General features: G+C 35.5%; 1 protein-coding gene across 1 annotated transcript; it reads right to left on the reverse strand.

The window, feature by feature from the left end:
- Positions 1–18202: 18202 nt before the first annotated feature.
- LOC139854275 (uncharacterized) lies at positions 18203–19864 on the reverse strand. Its single transcript, XM_071843589.1, has 2 exons — positions 19786–19864; positions 18203–18651 (listed from the first exon to the last, which is right to left on the reverse strand). The coding sequence occupies exons 1-2, from the start codon at positions 19862–19864 to the stop codon at positions 18203–18205; spliced, it is 528 nt and encodes a 175-aa protein (XP_071699690.1).
- Between the last annotated feature and the right edge of the window lie 664 nt (positions 19865–20528).

The raw sequence follows: 20528 nt of genomic DNA on the forward strand, positions 1-20528 counted from the left end.
GCATGGTTTAAGGAATCTATGTGCTTACACGTAGAAGTAGGATTGCCTAGACTTAAACCATAAGAATTGTATGTTATGTGAAATTTGTGGGACCCTAATTGTTATTATGTGCTTTGTTAGAATCTTATTACCTATATGAAAAATGTATGTGACTAACATGCTTATGTGGTGATTATTTACATGGTTATGTACACATGAAATTGTGTTAACTATAGTGTGAATGTCAAGTTGATCCATGTAAAGTACTTTGTATGCCGTATGAGGATGATAAGGTACACATTTAAAATAGTGCCTGATCACCATTATTACAACTATGTATTATGTCACCAAAGCACGACATAACGAAGTATCGAACGGAGGAACCATGACATGGTTAAAAGGATTGCGTATGCGTAGAATTTTATGAAATTGTATATTTAATGGGTACTTAATGTTCAATATTGCGACGAATGAAGGGAACCTTGAGGGTTCCGACCATAATGAGAATAGAAAAATTCACCGAAATGAGGATGACACCCGTAATGATATTTGAAATCCCAATTAGGGAAGGCTCTTGAGAATTTCTCTCCTTACATCATCCAACAAATAAGAGTGATAATGGAGAAAGTTCTTAATACTACCATTGCCTCGATGATTAAAGAGGCAGTAAATGAGGAGCTAGATAGAAGAATGCTCCAAATTAATGATGAAGAGGTTAATCGTAGAGATGTTAAAGGACCGTGGGGTAATCACAAAGTTGCTCCTCAGTCGGAGTATAGTTTGAAACACTTCACTATGATTCACCCACCTTCATATGATGGGGATCTTAATCTCATTATTAGCAACCTCTGAATTTTTGAAATTAACGGTTTCTTTAGGGCAGCCAGATGTCCTAATGAATTGAAAACCCTATTTGGAACAAGCATGTTCATGGGAGTTTCTAAGAGGTGGTGGAATGACCGGTTGATAATCAAGGGTGATGATTACGCAAACAGATTATCATGGGAGGAGTTTAAGGAGGAATTCTTTAGCAATTTTAGATCGGAAGCTGAATTAGAATGATTGAAAACAGAGTCCCTGAATACATACCAAGGATCCATGGTCTTGAATACATTTTGAACCCACTTTATCGACCAACTTCAATACAACCCTGATTTTGTAAACAATGAAAGAAGTATGTGTAGATTATTCTGCCAGTTAATAAGTGAGGAGTTGAAGAAAAGAATTTCCATATCATAATCCAGTTCCTTCACTGCCTTGTTTGATGTGGCAAGAGACTTCGAAGTTGACCTTATATGAAAAGGAATATATCCTCAAAAAATGAAAGTTATACTCCAAAGAAAAAGTTCGAGCAAAGTGGCTCACCCATAAAAAGGTTAAGAGTGGTGGGGATGGAAGAAAAGGTGGAAATAATAACCAAATCCAAGTGTGTTTCACTCTTGGAAAACCTGGCCACTATGCTAAAAATTGTAAGACTTCCATCTTTAAGCTAATTGTTTACTTTAATTGTTATTGAGAAGACCATAAAAAGACATATTGCCTATCATTTTATGAATCTGAAAGGAGAGAGGAACAGAGGAAAGATGTGTCGGGAGATTAGAGAAGTCAACGGGTATGCTAACAGGTAGATCTTTTCAAATAACAACAGAAAAAGAAAGAAAATCATCGGACATCGTGTCAGGTACCTTCCTAGTTAATTCTATACATGCAAAAGTATTATTCGACTCTGGTGCCAACTATTCATTTGTTGCTGTTAGATTTGCATCATCTTTAGATAAAGTGTTGTCTAATCTTGATTTTCATTTAGAAATTGAAAGAGCGGATGGTAAGACTATGTTGGTCGTAGGCGTATATAAGATTTGTAATATCGATGTAAATTCTAATATATTCAATACTGACATAATCCTCGTGACTATGGGTGAGTTTGATGTGATCATAAAAATGGATTAACTTAGTGAATACGAAGCCAACATCTCTTGTAACAATAAGATTATTCGGTGAAGACCCAAGTGGCAAGAAGTGGTTATTTGAGAGAAATGACAAAGACGACCCGTATCCATATGCATTTATGCTCGTGCACATTGTCTTATGTCTAGCGGATGTGTGGCCTTTCTGTCAAAGTTATTAACTCTTAAAAGAAATCAAAGTCCATCAAGGAAATTTCGATAGTTAACGAGTTTGAAGATGTGTTTCTGGATAATCTTCTAGGTTTTCCTCCTAAAAGACAAATGGAGATTTGCATCGAGTTGGTTCTGGATGCTGCACCAATGGCTAAGACTCCTTATCGCTTAACACTGACTGAGATGCATGAATTGATGACTCATTTGAAACAACTTTTGAACAAGGGTTTCATACATCCAAGTAGTTCACCATGGGGAACGCTGGTTCTGTATGTAAAGAAGAAGGATAGTAGTCTAGGGATGTATATTGACTATCGTATAACAATGATAACTCCTAAATTATACAGAATTTTGATAACATTTTAAGGAGTTATCTTACTATTTTAAAGTCATTTCAATCCTAAAAACACACTAAAATGGGTAAAATGGGGAAAAAGGTATTTCTAATGATTTTGTTGAAGATATGTATCAAACAGGATAAAAAATAAGTAAAAACTAGAAATCAAGATGAAGCCGTTGGCTTGGTGACAAAGTTCCAGAAAGTTCCAGAAATCTGCAGAAAATGCCAGAATCATTGAAGCAGCCAGCTTGAATATGAAGCCGTCGGCTTAAACCTGTTTCGAGTACTTAAATCCAAAGAAAAAGCTAAAAAAAGAAACGAAATCAAAAAGATTGCACATCTCTAAAGCCACCGGCTTGGTACTGAAGCAGCCGACTTAGGCTAATAAATTTACATGCTATTCAACTTGCTGGCTACGTTAAACTTGCGAAAGGAGTAACCACCTAAGGGAAGCTGCCGGCCTGGCCACCGAATTTGAAAAATATAAGTTGAGGCCTTCTGGTTCAGTTTTACATATACTGTTTCGTTTTTCCTTTAGGGTTTTAACAAAAATATGAAAACTCTTAGATTAGGGTTTATTTCAAGTAGTAATCAAAGTTATCAAGTTATTAATAAAGTTCTCTTTTCATCTACCTTTCTAAGGTACATGATTTTATCTATTTACTTTTGTTTATTGCATTTTATTTACTTTTTCTGTATCTGTTCGTCTACCATTATGAACTAAACGTTTATAGTGGTTGCGTGGATGAAAATAACTTTGTCTGGGAATCAGATGAAGCCGCTGACTTCACCAGTCCAAGCCGTCGGCTTGACTGGTACAAAGTCACCGGCTTCGTGCTTATATTCGTACAATTTCTGGTTTTTTCAGATCTGTATAAACTAAGTTGATGTGATGATGGTTTAAAGTATTTTGATTATGCTATGTTTTAATAAGCTTGTTTGCCATGCTTGATGATTAAATGTTAGATTTTAGGATTGAATAGTACTTAATCCAATGATCTATTATTCGATTCATGCTACTTGTTTAGATCTAGTCAATCAAACTTGTTAAATTGAATTGCATGCAACTAAGTTAAACAACATGGTTAGTGATAAATCTATTGAATTTGAGTTACGCTTATATAATAGAATTTAATATTGTTAGGCTTAGTCGAAGATCCTTTGTTTGGATGTGTTTAATTAATGATTGCAAGAGAACCAAGTAATAATTAACTTTCAGCTAGTAACTTGAGTTGATCTACTTAATGTTTAATAGCTTATATAATTTGTCAGTCTATTTGCATGTTGATCCGCATCATAAGGTTGATATGTATCATGTAATGTAATTGAATACTAAGAATTGAGATGTTAGTCATGCACATCACATGTCTAGCATATGCTTTAAGTCCTGCCTATTGAATGATATGCAATACTTGTCTTAACCTGTTTAGGGATAATAGTTTGGGTATGATTGTTATCTTGATTGGTGTTGATATAAGTTATGAAACTTGCCTAATATGATTCCCTTAAAAGTTATTTGTTTATGTAACTACTTTTATTTATATTTGTTTTAAATCCTTATTTCTTATTTTACACCTTGTTAATTTGTTAATTAATCTATCTTCAATTATCTCTTTCCTAAGAGCTAAGATTCTATAATCTTAAAAATACATAACAATATATCTCTAGCTCTTTAATAAGAACTAAGCTATCTAATAAACCAACTTAAAATGCATCTACACTCTCTTGAGACGATAACCTAAAATACTACATCCGATCGGGTTTTGTTGCTCGTTAGGGTGTTATAAGTAAAATATAGGTTTTATAAATTTAAAAGTTGACAGGCTAATTAAGCACTACTGCACACACTTTTGACACATCAACTTTTTGGCGCCATTGCCGGGGAGCACAGTAAATACGGAGATTGAATATATTTTGGTTATTGATATTTATTGAAAACAAAGTGATGACAGTCTTCCTTTAGGGGAGGGTTGCCGGAGTTCCGATTTAAACGCTCCTGCTCGAACCTAGACACTGACGGTCACTTAAGTATTGAAAGATTCAATAGGCTGATTTATGTTTGATTATTCGTTGCTATGCGATAAAAGTTGGTATTTAATAATTATAGTTATGTCATTATTATTTATTATATTCATCAGTTTAAATTTATAATATATTAAATGATGTCCAATATATTCTCATAAAGATAAAATCAATAATACATAAAGATATTATAATAACAATAAATTGTCTCTTTACCATAAAATCTAGAAAATTTTCTCCTAAAATATTTCTTTTTATGATTTTAGATCACATGAATACTCGATCCAAGAATCCCGTCTTAGAAGACATGTTACTCAATCCTGATATACTATTTAAACATTCTAAAGAGCCAAATATTGTTAGGAAATTAAACTTCGACGAAGGAACTACTTCTCATAGTCCATTGTCTAGTACACTGTCTAGTCCCGATTCTAATTATTTGGGATCTCTTTGTGAATCGGACATTAAAATGACTACTGAAAATTCAATGGAAGTGTTAATGAAAGCAGGTCGAGAAGGATTAGGTCACGCCATTACTCAGCCAATTATAAAAGAAAATTTTAATATTAAAGGTCATATCTTTCACTTGCTTAAGGATAACCAATTTAGGGGTACTGAGAAAGAAGATGCTAATGCGCACATTCGAAACTTTATGGATATTTGTAATCTGTTTAATATCACTAATGTTGAAAGTAATACAATTTATCTTCGTTTTTTCCGTGGTCGTTAAAAGATGAAGCTAAGGAGTGGTTAAATTCGTTGCCCGAAGGAGATATCACTAGTTGGGATATTATGGTTGAAAAAAATTCTAACTCGTTTCTTTCTCGCATCCAAAACTGTCACCCTTCAAATTGCATTTGCTAATTCTCGTCAGAAAACTAATGAGACACTTTACTCTGCTTGGGTTAGATTTGGTCAATTACTTAGGGGTTATCCACAACATGGTTTGGATACATTTAAAAAGGTAACTACTTTCTATAAAGGTTGTGACATAGCTACAAGAAGAGAGATTGATACGCCTGCTGGAGGTAATATCATGTGTAAAACTGACGAGGAAGTTGAATCAATAATTAGCAAGTTAGCTGCTCACATCCACGAATGGAATCAAGACTTAGACATTCCATGTTCTATCAAATCTATTAGTTATGATTCGGAGGATGTGATTAAAGCTATGAATGCGTAGTTGGATAATTTAGGAAGGCACATAGAAAAGCTTACCAACGAAATGCATATAATTAAGGTAGGTTGTGAAAAATGCCAAGGTCCTCATGCTACGAAAGATTGTGTTGCTAGTCTTACTATGGAGCAAGTTGAAAACATCTCTTACGTGAATCAATATCAAGGAGGAAATCTGAATTATTGTAATAATTATAATACACCTTATCCTACAAATAATATAAATCCGCTTGGTTTCTACCCTGTTAGAGCACCCTTCATTCCAAATACGTCTCCTAATGCTCAATCCGGGAAGAAATCTAATCTTGAAGAAAGCATCCTAACTTTCATCAAGAATCAAAATGAAGCTAATAATAACATAAAATCTCAACTTTTCCAAGTGCAAAATAATCATCAAGCGTCCATTCAAAACTTAGAGCGCAATGTTACTAAGTTATTTCAACTTGTCGAAGGAAAAGTTCCCGCTGCTTCTGAAAAATTGAAGGGGGTTCATTTTGAAAAGGTTAGTATGGTTAGAGAAGTAAATAGGGTTGATATTTATGAACCTGGTTTGAGGTATTTAAGGGAATTTGAAATGGTAGAAGAGGAGTATGATCAAGAAATTAAGAAGTTAACTGCTGATGAGGAAGATAAGTCAAAAGATGATAAAGTTCAAGGTCTTGATCGTGATGATGTCCTTTTTATGCATGAATTGTTTGATGAAGGAGAAGAAGTTAATGAGAAAGTTAGTGAAAATGATGAAGCTTCTAGTGAACAATCTGAAAAATCCGAGTGTGTTTCTAATGAAGATTGGTTAGTTGAAACTATGAAGCAATTAGAAGAAAGAAAAAAGGAAGGTTTCAACCCTCTTTATTCATTTACAATTGATCCTGTTGATCCATCTAAAACACCTGAGTTTTTCATTGTTTGTTCCGATCTGGGGGAGTTTCAAGTTCCTTGCTTAATTCGTGTTCCCATTCCTATCGTGGGATTAACCGATACTTGTTCTAGCATTAATGTTATACCATTTTCTGTCTACAATCGCTTAGGATTGCCATCTTTGAAACCTATTCAAGGGATTGTTTGTTTTGCCAATAACTGTTTACTAAAGCCGTTGGGGATTGTTAAGGACGTTGAAGTCATAGTTGGTTATGCTTTTTATAAAGTTAATTTTATGGTCATGGACATGGAAGAAGATCTTATAACTCCTTTACTTTTGGGATCTCCATTTCTAGCTACCGCTCGCGCAACCATTAACTATGAAAATAATACGCTGATTATTTGTTATGGTGATATTTTTTAATCCATCCCATTAGTGCCTAGAGCTAGGGTTCCAAAATCGAATGTGAAAATGGTTAGAGTTTATAAAGAGGATGATGATGATGATCTTACTGTTGATAAAATAGTGACGGAATTCTTGAAAGACCAGTATAAGATTAGTGGAAAAGTAAGGAGGAATATTCATGATTTAAATGTTCAATTCGAAATGTCGTTTCGTAGAAGTCTTAACACCACATTGAATTTCTTAGAACAAATTAAAATGTAGAATGAGATTGAGAAAAACAAGTGTGGAGAAAATAAGCCTAAGGAGTCATCCCGATGGAAGAATGAGTCGCGCAACCAACTCTATAATCAAAACTACCTATCCCTATATGTCTCATTAGGATCGTTTTTTCTATATGTTTCGTTAAAATTTACTTTTCATTATGAATGTAAGAGCAATATAGCTCCTAAAGGTTAAAGTGATAAAGTGATAAAGTGATAAAGTTATTTATAAAATATTATGTTTGTGTTATATTTTGTATTGTTTAAAAAAAGGGTTAAAGTCATAAATAGGCCATATACTTTCATTTTTGTCCCAATGTAGGCAATATACTCCGAAAAATACCAATATAGGCTATATACTTTCATAAAGTGTACTAATATGAACGAACAAAACTTATTAACCGGATAAACAACTAAACGATGACGTGGCATCCTATGTGGAGAATGACTTTGGTGATACATCGAAACAAAACTAAAAGTATATAGCCTACATCGGAACAAAACTGAAAGTATATAGCCTATATTAGAACAAAACTGAAAGTATATGACCTATTTGTAGCCATATAAAATGCAAAAAAAATGTTAAATAATTAACTTTACCGGTTCAGCAGGTAACTTGTAAAATTTGTGTACATCGATACAACTTTTAAGAGTATATAACCTACATTAGTATTTTTTGGGGTATATAGCCTACATTGGGACAAAAATGAAAGTATATGGCCTATTTATGGCTTTAACCCTTAAAAAATTATGTCAAGTTGTTTATATTGAATCCAAAGAAATCTGCAAGTGTTCTGCAATCCTACAATCAAATAACATCAGTCTTTCTCTTATTTTTAATTATGTCTTTCATTTATTACTATGTTGAATTATAAATGCAAATGAGGACATTGCATAATCTAAGTGTAAGGAGAGAAGTGATTAATCACTTAAAAACTTAAAAAAATACGATACAATTCTTCCAAAAATTTGAAAAAATGGGTACAAATTAATTTTTTTTAGGAAGTTTAAATTCTTAGTCAAACTTTTGTCTTATTACTAACTTATTAATAGAACTACTCTCAACTTTGAGATCATATTACTTTTTTAAGATAAGAAGTAAAACGCCAAATATTGAAACGATTACAAACTTATAGCCACTACCATATGGCATAATAAGCATGGACCACTGAGGCAGGAAAAGAGTCCCATTGAGGGCCAACTTAGAAAAATGTGCCAAATGTAAAGCTAATGCTAAGCATAAAAGAAAAAGAAATGAAAAGTAAAAGAGCTCAATGAAGGCCAATACAAATGATGAAAGTAAGAGAAAAGAATTTCAATGAGAACCACACACTTATAAAAATTTTAGTTAGAAAATAAATGAGTCCAATGATGACCAACTTGTATAAATCTGGATTAATGAACATTAGGACCACTTGTACTCCTTGGTCTGGTTCAGACTAGTTCTTATAATAATAAAAGCTAACTTTTAAATAATTAAACATCTTTTTGACTTTGCAATTTACTTCATCTCAATATATACCCATTTAAATTAATATGATTTAAAGGTTTACTTGAGGACAAGTAAAAGTTTAAGTGTGAGGTTTGATAACTCATAAATTATACAGAATTTTAATAATATCTTAAGGAGTTATCTTACTATTTTAAAGTCATTTTAATCCTAAAAACACATTAAAAAGGGTAAAAAGGTATTTCTAATGATTTTTTTAAAGATATGTATCAAACAGGATCAAAAACTAGTAAAAACTACAGAAATGAATATGAAGCCGCCGGCATGACCTCCTGAAGCCGCCGACATAGCCCCCTGAATCCGCCAACATGGCCTCCTGAAGCTGCCAGCTTGGTGACAAAGTTCCAGAATGTTCCAGAACTTTGCAGAAAATACCCAAATCAATGAAACAGACGGCTTGCATATGAAACTGTCGGCTTAAACCTGTTTCGTGTACTTAAAGCCCAAGAAAAAGCTAAAAAAAAATGAGACCAAAAAGATTGCAGATCTCTGAAACTGTCGGCTTGGTACTAAAGCCGCTGGCTTGGCCTAATACAGTTACACGTTATTCAACCTGCTGGCTACGTTAAACTTGCGAAAGGAGTAACCGCCTAAGGGAAGCCGCCCGCTTCCCTTTGAAGCCGCATGATTCCCTTTGAAGCCGCCGGCCTGGCCACCGAATTTGAAAATTATAATTTGAGGCCTTCTGGTTCAGTTTTACATGTACTGTTTCGTTTTTCCTTTAGGGTTTTCACCAAAATACGAAAACTCTTATATTAGGGTTTATTTCGAGTTGTAATCAAAGTTATCAAGCTATTAATAAAGTTCTATTTTCATCTACCTTTATAAGGTACATGATTTTGTCCATTTACTTTTGTTTATTGCATTTTATTTACTTTTTCTGTATCTGTTCGTCTACCATTATGAACTAAACGTTCATAGTGGTTGCATGGACGAAAATAACTTTTTCTGGGAATCAGATGAAGCTGCCGGCTTCACCAGTCCAAGCTGCCGGCTTGACTGGTACAAAGCCGCTGGCTTCGTGCTTATATTGGTACAGTTTCTGGTTTTTCCAGATTTGTATAAACTAAGTTTTTGTGATGATGGTTTAAACTGTTTTGAATCTGCTATGTTTTAATAAGCTTGTTTGACATGCTTAATGATTAAATGTTAGATTTTAGGATTGAATAGTACTTAATCCAACGATCTATTATTCGATTCATGCTACTTGTTTAGATCTAGTCAATCAAACTTGTTAAATTGAATTGCATGCAACTAAGTTAAATAACATGGTTAGTGATAAATCTGTTGAATTTGAATTACGATTATATAATAGAATTAATATTGTTAGGCTTAGTCGAAGATCCTTTGTTTGGTTGTGTTTAATTAACGATTGCATGAGAACCAAGTAATAATTAGCTTTCAGCTAGTAACTTGAGTTGATCTACTTGATGTTTAATAGCTTATATAATTTGTCAGTTTATTTGCATGTTGATCCGCATGATAAGGTTGATATGTATCATGTAATTAAATTGAATACTAAGAATTGAGATGTTAGTCATGCACATCACATGTCTAGCATATTCTTTAAGTCCTGCCTATGAATGATATGCAATACTTTTCTTAACCTGTTTAGGGATAATAGTTGGTCTATGATTGTTATCTTGATTGGTGTTAATATAAATTATGAAACTTGCCTAATATGATTCCCTTAAAAGTTATTCGTTCATGTAACTACTTTTATTTATATTTGTTTTAAATCCTTATTTCTTATTTTACACCTTGTTAATTTGTTTATTAATCTATCTTCAATTATCTCTTTCCTAAGAGCTAAGAATCTTTTTAATTCTTACTTTCTTTTTAATTTCTTCTATTTCTTTTTATTTTTTTCCAATTTCTTTTCATATCGATAACGTACGACTTAAACAAATTTCACCGCTACTTTCGGTCATGTGGATGATGTCTAGAGTGCCAATGGGAATAAGGTTTTAGATTAAACGAAAGTTTGTTGACTTATAGTCCAACTGAGAGTTCCTGACCCCCGTTTCTGGTCATTTCTTGACTTACTTAATACCAACGAGGTTTGTGCAAAGTTTTAAAACATCTAAACATGATTATGGTGGACACACTAACATGTTAAACAACTCAATAACTCATAAGTTTACTTATGAACTTCTACTTGTCGGATGAACACACTAATGACCTAACTTATATCTCTAGGTTGAGATCCTGGTCATTTACTTGCGTTCATTACTTTTGTGAAATAACTTCACCGTGCTATTAAGGTGAACTTCATAGCCCCACTTTTGACTATTTCATAACTGTTTTACAACTTTTATGGTGAGACACCTGCTTACTTTTAAACTGCTTTACACTTTAGACACAAGTACTTAAACTATCTATGCTGCCATGCTTTGATTCATGCTAAATCCCTATCATGATATCATTAGTTGCTATGTATAAATGCAAGCTTATTATTGTGATTATGCCTATTGAGCGTAACATCTCTATTCATTTGACCGCTGGTCTTTGGATACATAATAATGATGTAACGACACGAACGAAAAAAGTGTCATGGGGTAAACTTTGTTTAGTCTCGATATCATACTGTTGGTCCATTGCTTAACAACATGAGTATTGCAAGGGGGGGGGGGAATACAAATCTTTAGTTTATCTTAACAGATTAAGCTAATTAGTATTCATGCAAGTAAATTAAATAAGAGTCAAAGGTAATTTTCAACGATTATTCTTTACTGATATAAATCACAAAAAATCACAACTATCCTTGGTGGAATGATAGTTGGTTGATACAGATTCACCTAAGTTATAGCTATTGAGGTTATCTAAAGTTATTACACGTTTGGACACTTAATAAATAAAACCCACACCACTAGTTGTTACAATAGTGAATACATCAATTTATAGTAGTCCTATTAACCGTGTAAATATTCTATTGTCCACTGGTACATAGGATGTCTGTACTTGTGGGGACAACTACATAAGAGAGCGTGCTCTCTTTTTTCCTCTTTGGTAGCTATTTGCAGGAACAGCCCGATTCGGTTTGGCACCACTATTTGATTAAATAAATAGAATGTTGTGTTCCCTATGCGTTGACAAAGAATAACATATGTCTGCACACGCGTTAAACTTCTGCATTCCCACGTGGTCTTGTAAGGTAACTTGTCATCCGCCGACGCGTGTCCTTTTCTGTTCAACTTTGTCTTTGACTTCTGTTTAATAGTACAATTGATGTAGACCACTCAGGAAATCACTATGCTTGTAATGGAGCATAGCTGTCTTGTGTAGTAAGCTGCTTTCCAGTCTTGCTGGTTCTTCTATGCTGAGTCACTTGATATTCTTAAATTGCTGGGTACACATCATGTGCTAATTGAAGAATACTGTCTACCTTGTGCTGGTAGACTAGGCAGCAAACTAAATACTCGACACAAAAATATTTGCTGTCTGTACATAAACAAACCTGTGCTAGCTGCACATAACATTCTAATGTACATATCTACTGTTTTGTCATGATTAAATCCTTAATTACATTGGGGACTCAACACATACAACACATCATTACTTTCGAATTGGTATATTTATATCAATTTGCTTTTAAACTAAATCTTGTAGTCTAAAAACTTGGTTACTACTGATAAACCTATGAACTTCACCAACCTTTTGATTGACACTTTTAAGCATGTTTTATCTCAGGTGATGCTAGCTTTCGTGATACTTGGTGATTTGATTGCTGCCTACTTGGAGTCCTCATTTTACCACATTACTTTGCATTAGAACATTTATATTACATTTTGGATTATGATGTAAACAATTATTTATTACCGCTGCAATACAATTTATATTTTTTATAAAACGTCTCATTTAGAGTCGTTCTCATTTATTACACTTGTGTTATGGTATTGGTTAGTCACATTTACCCCCGGTCCCATTTGGGGGTGTGACATATCGGGAGTTGATCAAAGTGACTATTAAGAGTCGTTATCCGTTACCAAGGATCGAGGATTTATTTGATCAACTCCAAGGTGCAAACTATTTCTCGAAGATTGACTTGAGATTGGGCTACCATTATTTGAGAATTCACAATGATGATAATCTGAAGACGGCATTTAGAACTCGGTATGGGCATTACAAATTTGTGTTGATGCCTTTTGGTCTTACGAATGCCCCTAAAGCATTCATGGATCTCATTAATTGGGTATGTCAGCCCATGTTAGGTAAGTCGGTGATCATGCTTATCGACGACATTGTCATCTATTACAAAAGTATGAAATAACATGAGCACTATTTACATTAAGTTTTACAGATGTTGCGAAAGGAGAAGTTGTATGCTAAATTCTCCAAGAGTGTGTTTTGACTTTGGGAAGTTCAATTCATCGGTCAAACTGGGAACGGAAATGGGATTCAAGTTGATCACGAGAAGAATGAAGCGATAGAGAAATGGGATTGTCCGACAACGCCTTCGGAGATCCACAGTTTTCTTAGATTAGTCGGTTATTATTGATGGTTTATTCAATACTTCTCTAAAATTGCTTCCCCGTTGACTATATTAATACAAAAGAATTTCAAGTTCGATTGGGGTGATGAGAAAGAAGTAATTTTTCTATCATTGAAGAAAAATCTAAGTCAAGCTTGAGTGTTAGTCTTCCCGGAAGGGGTTAAAGATATGATAGTTTATTGTGATACCTCGATTAACAGGCTAGGTTACGTCATAACGCAAAGGGGATTAGTTATTTCTATGCTTCAAGACAATTGAAAAAAAAATGAAAAGAATTTCCCTACTCATGATCTTTAGTTGGCAGCGCTGGTTCATGCTTTGAAGATTTGGCCTCATCATTTGTATGGTGTCAAGTATTGTATTTACACAGACCACAAGAGTTTGAAATATTTCTCCGATCAACGGGATTTGAATAATTTTCAACGAAGATGGTTAGATTTATAGAAGGATTATGATTGTGAGATACTTTACCATCCAGGTAAAGCTAATATTGTAGCTGATGCATTGGGCAAGAAGAGCTGACATCCGGGGATTCAAATTGAATCCTTTCAGATGCTAATTATAAATGACTTTCATCAAAAAATTTCTAAGGCACAAGTGGAATCAATAGTCGAGAATGCCTATGATGAAATAATGAAGGGGAAAATAAATTTACTTGTGCAAGACTGATGTGGATTGTTGACACGCTACGGTAGACTTTGGATACCAAAACATGGTGGAGCTAGACAACTGTTATTGGATGAAGCACATAAATCAAAGTACTCTATTTATCCCTGTGTCAACAAAATGTACCACTATTTGAAAGAAGAGTATTGATGGCCCGGCTTAATATAAGATATCGTGAAATATGTTGAACTCTGTGTTACTTGTTTCATGTGAAAGTTGAGCATCAGAAGCCTTATGGGAAGTTGCAACCGTTTGAAATCCGAAATGTAAATGGGAACATATCACTATAGATTTTATTACGAAGTTACCTAGAATGATAAGAACCCAATATGATACTATTAAGGTGATTGCAGAACTGCTGATAAAAAGTGTGTTATTTCTTCAAATCTGGGAAACTTCGTCGTCTGAACCACTAGCTTCACTTTTTATCAAGGAAATGGTAGCTAGACATGGTGTCCTTTTTTCAATTGTGCTAGATAGGGATACCCAATTTACTTCACGGTTTTGGAGAAGGTTTCAAGAAGATATGGGGATGCAATTAAGATTGAGTATTGCGTACTGACCCAAAATAGATGGTCAAAGCGAGAGGACTATTCAAATTATAGAAGACATGTTGCGAGCATGCACGATAGAACTTAGTAGAAGTTCTGGCAGAGTTCTCATATAAAATAGCTTTCAGGCTTTCATGCTAATATTGGGATGCCGCCATTTAAAATACTTTATGAAAGGAAGTGTCGAACCCCGATTTGTTGGGGTGAAATAGGAGAAAGAAGATTAGGAGGAACATATTTTGTTTTGAAAACACATAAAAAGATGGAAATTATTATGGGGCGCTTGAAGGCGGCCCAAGATAGGCGGATTGAAGAAAAAAAAGGTCAGTTGAGTTTATGGAAGGTGATATGGTGATGATTGAAGTGTCACCTTGGAAAGGAATTATTCGGTTTTGAAAAAGAATAAAGCTTCGTCCTCGTTATATCGGACCTTTTATGATATTGGAAAGAGTAGGTGAAGTGGCTTATCTTATAGAATTGCCCTAAAAGCTATCGGGAATCATAACCTATTTCATGTGTCTCATTTAGGAAAGTGCTTAACCACAAAATCTACTATGGTACTGTTAGATGAGATTGCAGATGAACAAGTTAGAAATATCCGAAATAGACCGATTAAGTCATTCAAAGTTAAATGAAAGTATGGGAAGAGCATGGAGCATACATGGGAGACGGAAGAGTTCATGATAAAGCATATTTCGTACAGTCACCAAGCTTGGATCATGAGGACGTGATCCGATTCAAATGAGGGATAGGTGTAATACTGAAACGATCCCCAAACCGAAATAACAATTAACTTGTAAAAACACGACAATTTTTTTTTTACATTGAAGTAAACCACCACATTCATAAATTGCATGCATTACTTGTTCAAATTCAAAAGCGAGTTTAACAATACTATAAGATAATTGTTTACATCATTGGGTACCCAAGACCCGTAAGTTTAACCAAAATGACCCATTAACGAGAATGACCATCGGGACCATTACTAAAAAGTGCCTTCTTGAAATCCGCCACAAGCAAGCTAGACCAAACTCTTACCCTTGTCCCTTGAGGTGCCACAATATATAAAAATAGTAAATACAATGAGGGTAAGCAAAGCTTAGTGAGAAGAATAAGTATACAAGTATGCATACAACTTAATAACTTGACTTACCGCACAACCAATAAATATATGCATAAATACCAAGCACCACAATCACCCAACACAATTAATTCAAATAGCATGTTAGATGCAACACGTATAAAAGTCCAACGCAATCATGGTTAACCATTATCACTAGGGAGCGGTTCATCAAGAAAACCACCGATCGTTCAAAACAAACATTAGTGTCACGACACACGTTTTGCACTAACCCTGCGGTGTCACGACACATGTTTCACCATAAGGCCTATGTGGTGTTGACACACGAACTTGAATGAAACCCCGACACACATGGTAGCACTCTAGTGAACCCCGACACACGCGGTAACACTAAACCACAACAACATCAAGCAAGTAAATTATACACATAGGTGAATAAATATTTCACTCACCTTTACCAACTTGAGCAAATGCCAAAACTTGAGCTTCACTACCAACTCGACTCAAGTCACCTATCAACATGCATAAAAACAAGCTAAATCAAACATAGCTCTAGCGACCCAAAGTGGCCCAAGTGCAATTTCGACCCAAATTGCACTAAACTTTCCAACTAAGTCAGTCAAGACCCAATACCCTCAAATCACTAATGGCTAGTGATTTGGTCCCAAAAACACCAAAATACAATTTAGAATCAAGTGCTAGGAGAACCTCAAGACCCAATTCAAACAAAAGACCCATTTGACCCAAATCGGTTCTACACCCAAATCATTACTCCATACATACACCAATGGGTCCCAAATACCAACAAAATCACTAACACTAGTGATTTTACCCCAACTTGCATGCCCTAACTAGATAAAAATGTTATCCAACCCAAAACCCACCAACAAGGGTCAATCATCACCCATACTAGCTCTAGACACCCATTGGTGAGCTAGATGAGTTAAATCAAGAACATGCAATTCCAAACCTTAACCCCAAATTGAATGAAAATCGGAGTTAGGACTTGCCAGAAGTATTAAAAGATAGCTAGGAACGAGATGAACAAGATTAACACTTGCACTTTGGAGTGATTCAACCTCCTTCTTCTCCAAATCAAGGTCTGTCTCTCTAGAAGGTGGGTTTATCACACTAGAATGCTTGAGAGTGTTTTAGTAGGTGTAAGATGAAATTAAAGGGGATCTAAAACTGATTCTTTCAATAATAGGCCGTTCATAGGTGAAAAGATCCATTTGCCCCCACTTAGACCCTTATAAAAATCTAATTTCAGCTTTTTGCCCCGCAGATAGCAGCGTTGCGGATCCTTGGACCGCGGCGCGGCTTCAAGTGTTATTCGGGACCAAAAACTTTCACCAAAACTGACCATCAGTTCAAAGCAAAAGGCGTGACGCGCCTTTTCTCCCCGCGGCGCGTCTCAAAGCACAAATTAACGTCAGTAACTTTTATTAACACGACCATCAGATACACCAAATAGCCGCGGCGCGGCCTCGAGCGACGCGGCGCGGCTCCCCCCGTTATCAATTTTGGGGTGTTACAACTCTCCCCCACTTGGAACCGATCGCGTCCCCGTGATCCCCGCATCATGTAACGAAGGCAAGTGCTCCTTCACAAAATCCTCGGATTCCCATGTACAGTCGGACCCCTTTCGATGACACCATTGCACCTTAAAGTCCGCATGCTCTTATTTCGAATCTCTTTAACTTTCTCATCAAGAATAGCAACCGGCTCTTCCACGTACTCTAATTTGTTATTTAGAGTAATTTCGTTCAACGGTACCCACATCGAGTCATCCGCATGACACTTGTAAAGATAGGAAACATGGAATGTGTTATGGATTCCCGCAAGCTCTTTGGGTAACTCCAAACGATAAGAAACCTCACCAACACGTTCCATCACTTTAAATGGTCCAATAAATCGAGGAGCAAGTTTCTCTCGCTTTCGGAACCTAATTACACCCTTCCATGGCGACACCTTAAGCATCACCATATCACCTTCATTAAACTCAATTGGTTCATCTTGTACCGCTTTGAGGCGGGCGCGAATCACATCAATATTTTAGTTCGTCTCAAGAACCACTTCGGTACCACCAATTTCTCTTTGACCCACCTCGCCCCAACAAATTGGGGTTCGGCATCGTTGCCCATAGAGCATCTCATACGGTGGCATTCCAATACTTGCATGGTAGCTATTATTGTAAGAGAACTCCATCAACGGTAAATGCTAATCCCAACTTCCACCAAAGTCAATTACACACGCCCGAAGCATATCCTCCAAGGTTTGGATGGTCTTCGCTTTGACCGTCCATTTGAGGATGAAAAGCAGTGCTTAATTTCACTTGAGTACCCATCTCGGTATGAAACTTACCCCAAAATCGAGAAGTAAACCGCGTATCTTGATCCAAAACAATAGACACCGGTACCCCGTGTCTCGAAATCACCTCTTTAATGAACAACCTTGCCAACATCTCAGACGAAATCGCCTCACGTATAGGAAGAAACAAGGCACTTTTTGTCAACTGATCAACGATTACCCAAATTGTATCGTATTGGGTTCTCGCCATTTTTGGCAACTTAGTGATAAAATCCATGGTAAGATGCTCCCACTTCCATTTCGGGATCTCTAACGGTTGCACCATACCATACCATCACGCAACTTAGTGATAAAATCCATGGTAAGATGCTCACATGCAAGCAAGTGACACATTGCTCAACATACTCAACCACATCACGCTTCATACCGGGCTACCAATACTCTTTTTTCAAATCAAGATACATCTTTGAAGCACCCGGATGAGTAGAATACTTCGATTTGTGCACCTCATCGAGTAGCACCGTACGGTGACAATCCAATTTTGGCACCCACACCCGACCTTGAAAACACAACAACCCATGTGTGCCTAGTACAATCGAATCCGTTTGTCCTTGAATTCGCTCTTCATGCTTATGATTAACAATAGCCTCAATTTGAACCTCACCGAGTTTCTCGAGAAAATCATTCGAAAGAATCGTTCGCAATGACTTTACTTGCAAACTCAGAACTTGGTTCTTCTGACTTAACGCATCTGCAACCATATTAGCTTTACCCGGGTGGTAAAATATCTCAAGATCATAATCCTTCAACAAATCTAACCACCGCCGTTGTCGGTTGTTTAAGTCACGTTGATCAAAGAAGTATTTTAAATTCTTATGATCTGAATAAACCGTACACTTAACACCATAAAGATAATGACGCCAAATTCTCAACGCATGAACCACCGCCGCCAACTCAAGATCATGAGTCGGGTAGTTCTTCTCGTGCTCTTTAAATTGTCTCGAGGTATGATGTGCAAAAGTGTGTAGTGCTTAATTTGCCTTTCAAACTTTTAAATTTATAAAACCTTTATTAATACACTTTTAACACCCTAACGAGCAACAAAACCCGGTCAGATGTAGTATTTTAGGTTATCGTCCCAAGAGAGCGTGGAAGCAGATAAGAGTTGTTTATTATATGGCTTAGCTCTTATTAAAGAACTAAAGATAGATTTTTATGTGTTTTTAAGGTTGTTGATATTTATCTCTTAGGAAAGAGATGATTGAAAGTAATCAAAATAATAAAATAACAAAACAAGGAAATAAAGATTCGAAATAAACAATTATAAATAAAAGAAGTTACATGAACGAATAACTCATACGGGAATCATATTAGGCAAGCTTCATAACTTATATTAACACAAAGCAGAATAATAATCATAGAACAATTATTATCCCTTAACAGGTTAAGCTAAGTTTTGCATATCATTCAATAGGTAGGACTTAAAGCATATGCTAGATATGTGATGTGCATAACTAACATCTTAATTATTCATGTTCAATTCAATTACATGATACATATCAATCTTGTGATGAGGATCAACATACAAATAGACTGAAAATTTATATAAGCTATTAAACACCAAGTAGATCAACTCAAGTTACTAGCTGAAAGTCAATTACTACTAAGTTCTCATGCAATCATTAATTAAACAAATCCAAACGAAGGTTCTTCGATTAAGCCTAACACTATCAAACTCTATTATATAAGCGTAAATCCAATTAAACAAGTTTATCTCTATTATGCTATTTAACTTAGTTGCATGCAATTCAATTTAACAAGTTTGATGGACTAGATCTAAACAAGTAGCATGAATCGAATAATAGATCATCGGATCAAGTATTAGTCAACCCTAAAATCATGTTATCTAATCATTAAGCATGGCAAACAAGTATATTAAAGCATAACAGATTCAAAATAGTTCAAATATCGTTACAGAAACTCGACCATACAGTTCTGGAAAAGAACCAGAAACTGCACAGAATGAAGCATGAAGCCGGTGGCTTTGTTCCAGCCAAGCAGGTGGCTTGGACTGGTGAAGCCGGTGGCTTCATCTGATTACCAGACAAAGTTAAATTTCGTCCATATAACCACTATGAACGTTTAGTTCATAATGGTAGACGAAAATAAAGCAATTAAATAAATAAAAGACATTAAATAAAAGACAAGACAATAAATAAAAGAAATGCTTAAATTAAAACGAGAAATACTTACAAAAATAAAAAGAAGACGTTCTCGACGCCATAAAAATATTAAACTAGATGGGGTCCCGAATAATCCAAAACCCCAAAGGGTTTGGAAAATCGAAGTCCCCAAAAGAGAGAAAGAAAGAATGAAAAGGTACATTGAAATTAAGGGGTGGAGGCCTCCTTTTATAGGTGAAGGAGGAGCCTCTTACATTTGTTTTCTACCAATGTTGGACAAAAACTACATCTAAAACATGAAAATCCCGTATTTAATATTCAGCAGCCTCTTTTTTCCTTCTAGTTTCCGAACCGGGCTGAATTAGAAAAACTTATAAAATGGAAGTTGTAGAGCTATGTAATACGGACGTCGGGACATTTGGAACGCCTTAATCGGAGGGCGTATGAGTAAGTTATGGCCAAAATACAGATTCTGCAGCTCTATACGCATTACTTGGTCGCTAAGTCGCTTCCATAAACGGTTCTGTAACCGGCGGCTTTGAGTGGGAAGCCGGCGGCTTCATTTGATCTAGGC

The sequence above is a fragment of the Rutidosis leptorrhynchoides genome, chromosome 6 (assembly GCF_046630445.1).
Source record: "Rutidosis leptorrhynchoides isolate AG116_Rl617_1_P2 chromosome 6, CSIRO_AGI_Rlap_v1, whole genome shotgun sequence".
Classification (NCBI taxonomy): Eukaryota; Viridiplantae; Streptophyta; class Magnoliopsida; order Asterales; family Asteraceae; genus Rutidosis; species Rutidosis leptorrhynchoides.

Excerpts from the sequence above, each read along its gene's own strand:
- LOC139854275 (XM_071843589.1), bottom strand. The coding sequence starts at position 19,864 with ATGAAGCCACCGGCTTCACCAGTCCAAGCCACCTGCTTGGCTGGAACA. Across the intron at positions 18,652-19,785 it reads TTCATGCTTCATTCTGTGCA|ATCATAAGAATTTAAAATAC; the intron begins GTTTCTGGTTCT and ends CGGTTTATTCAG.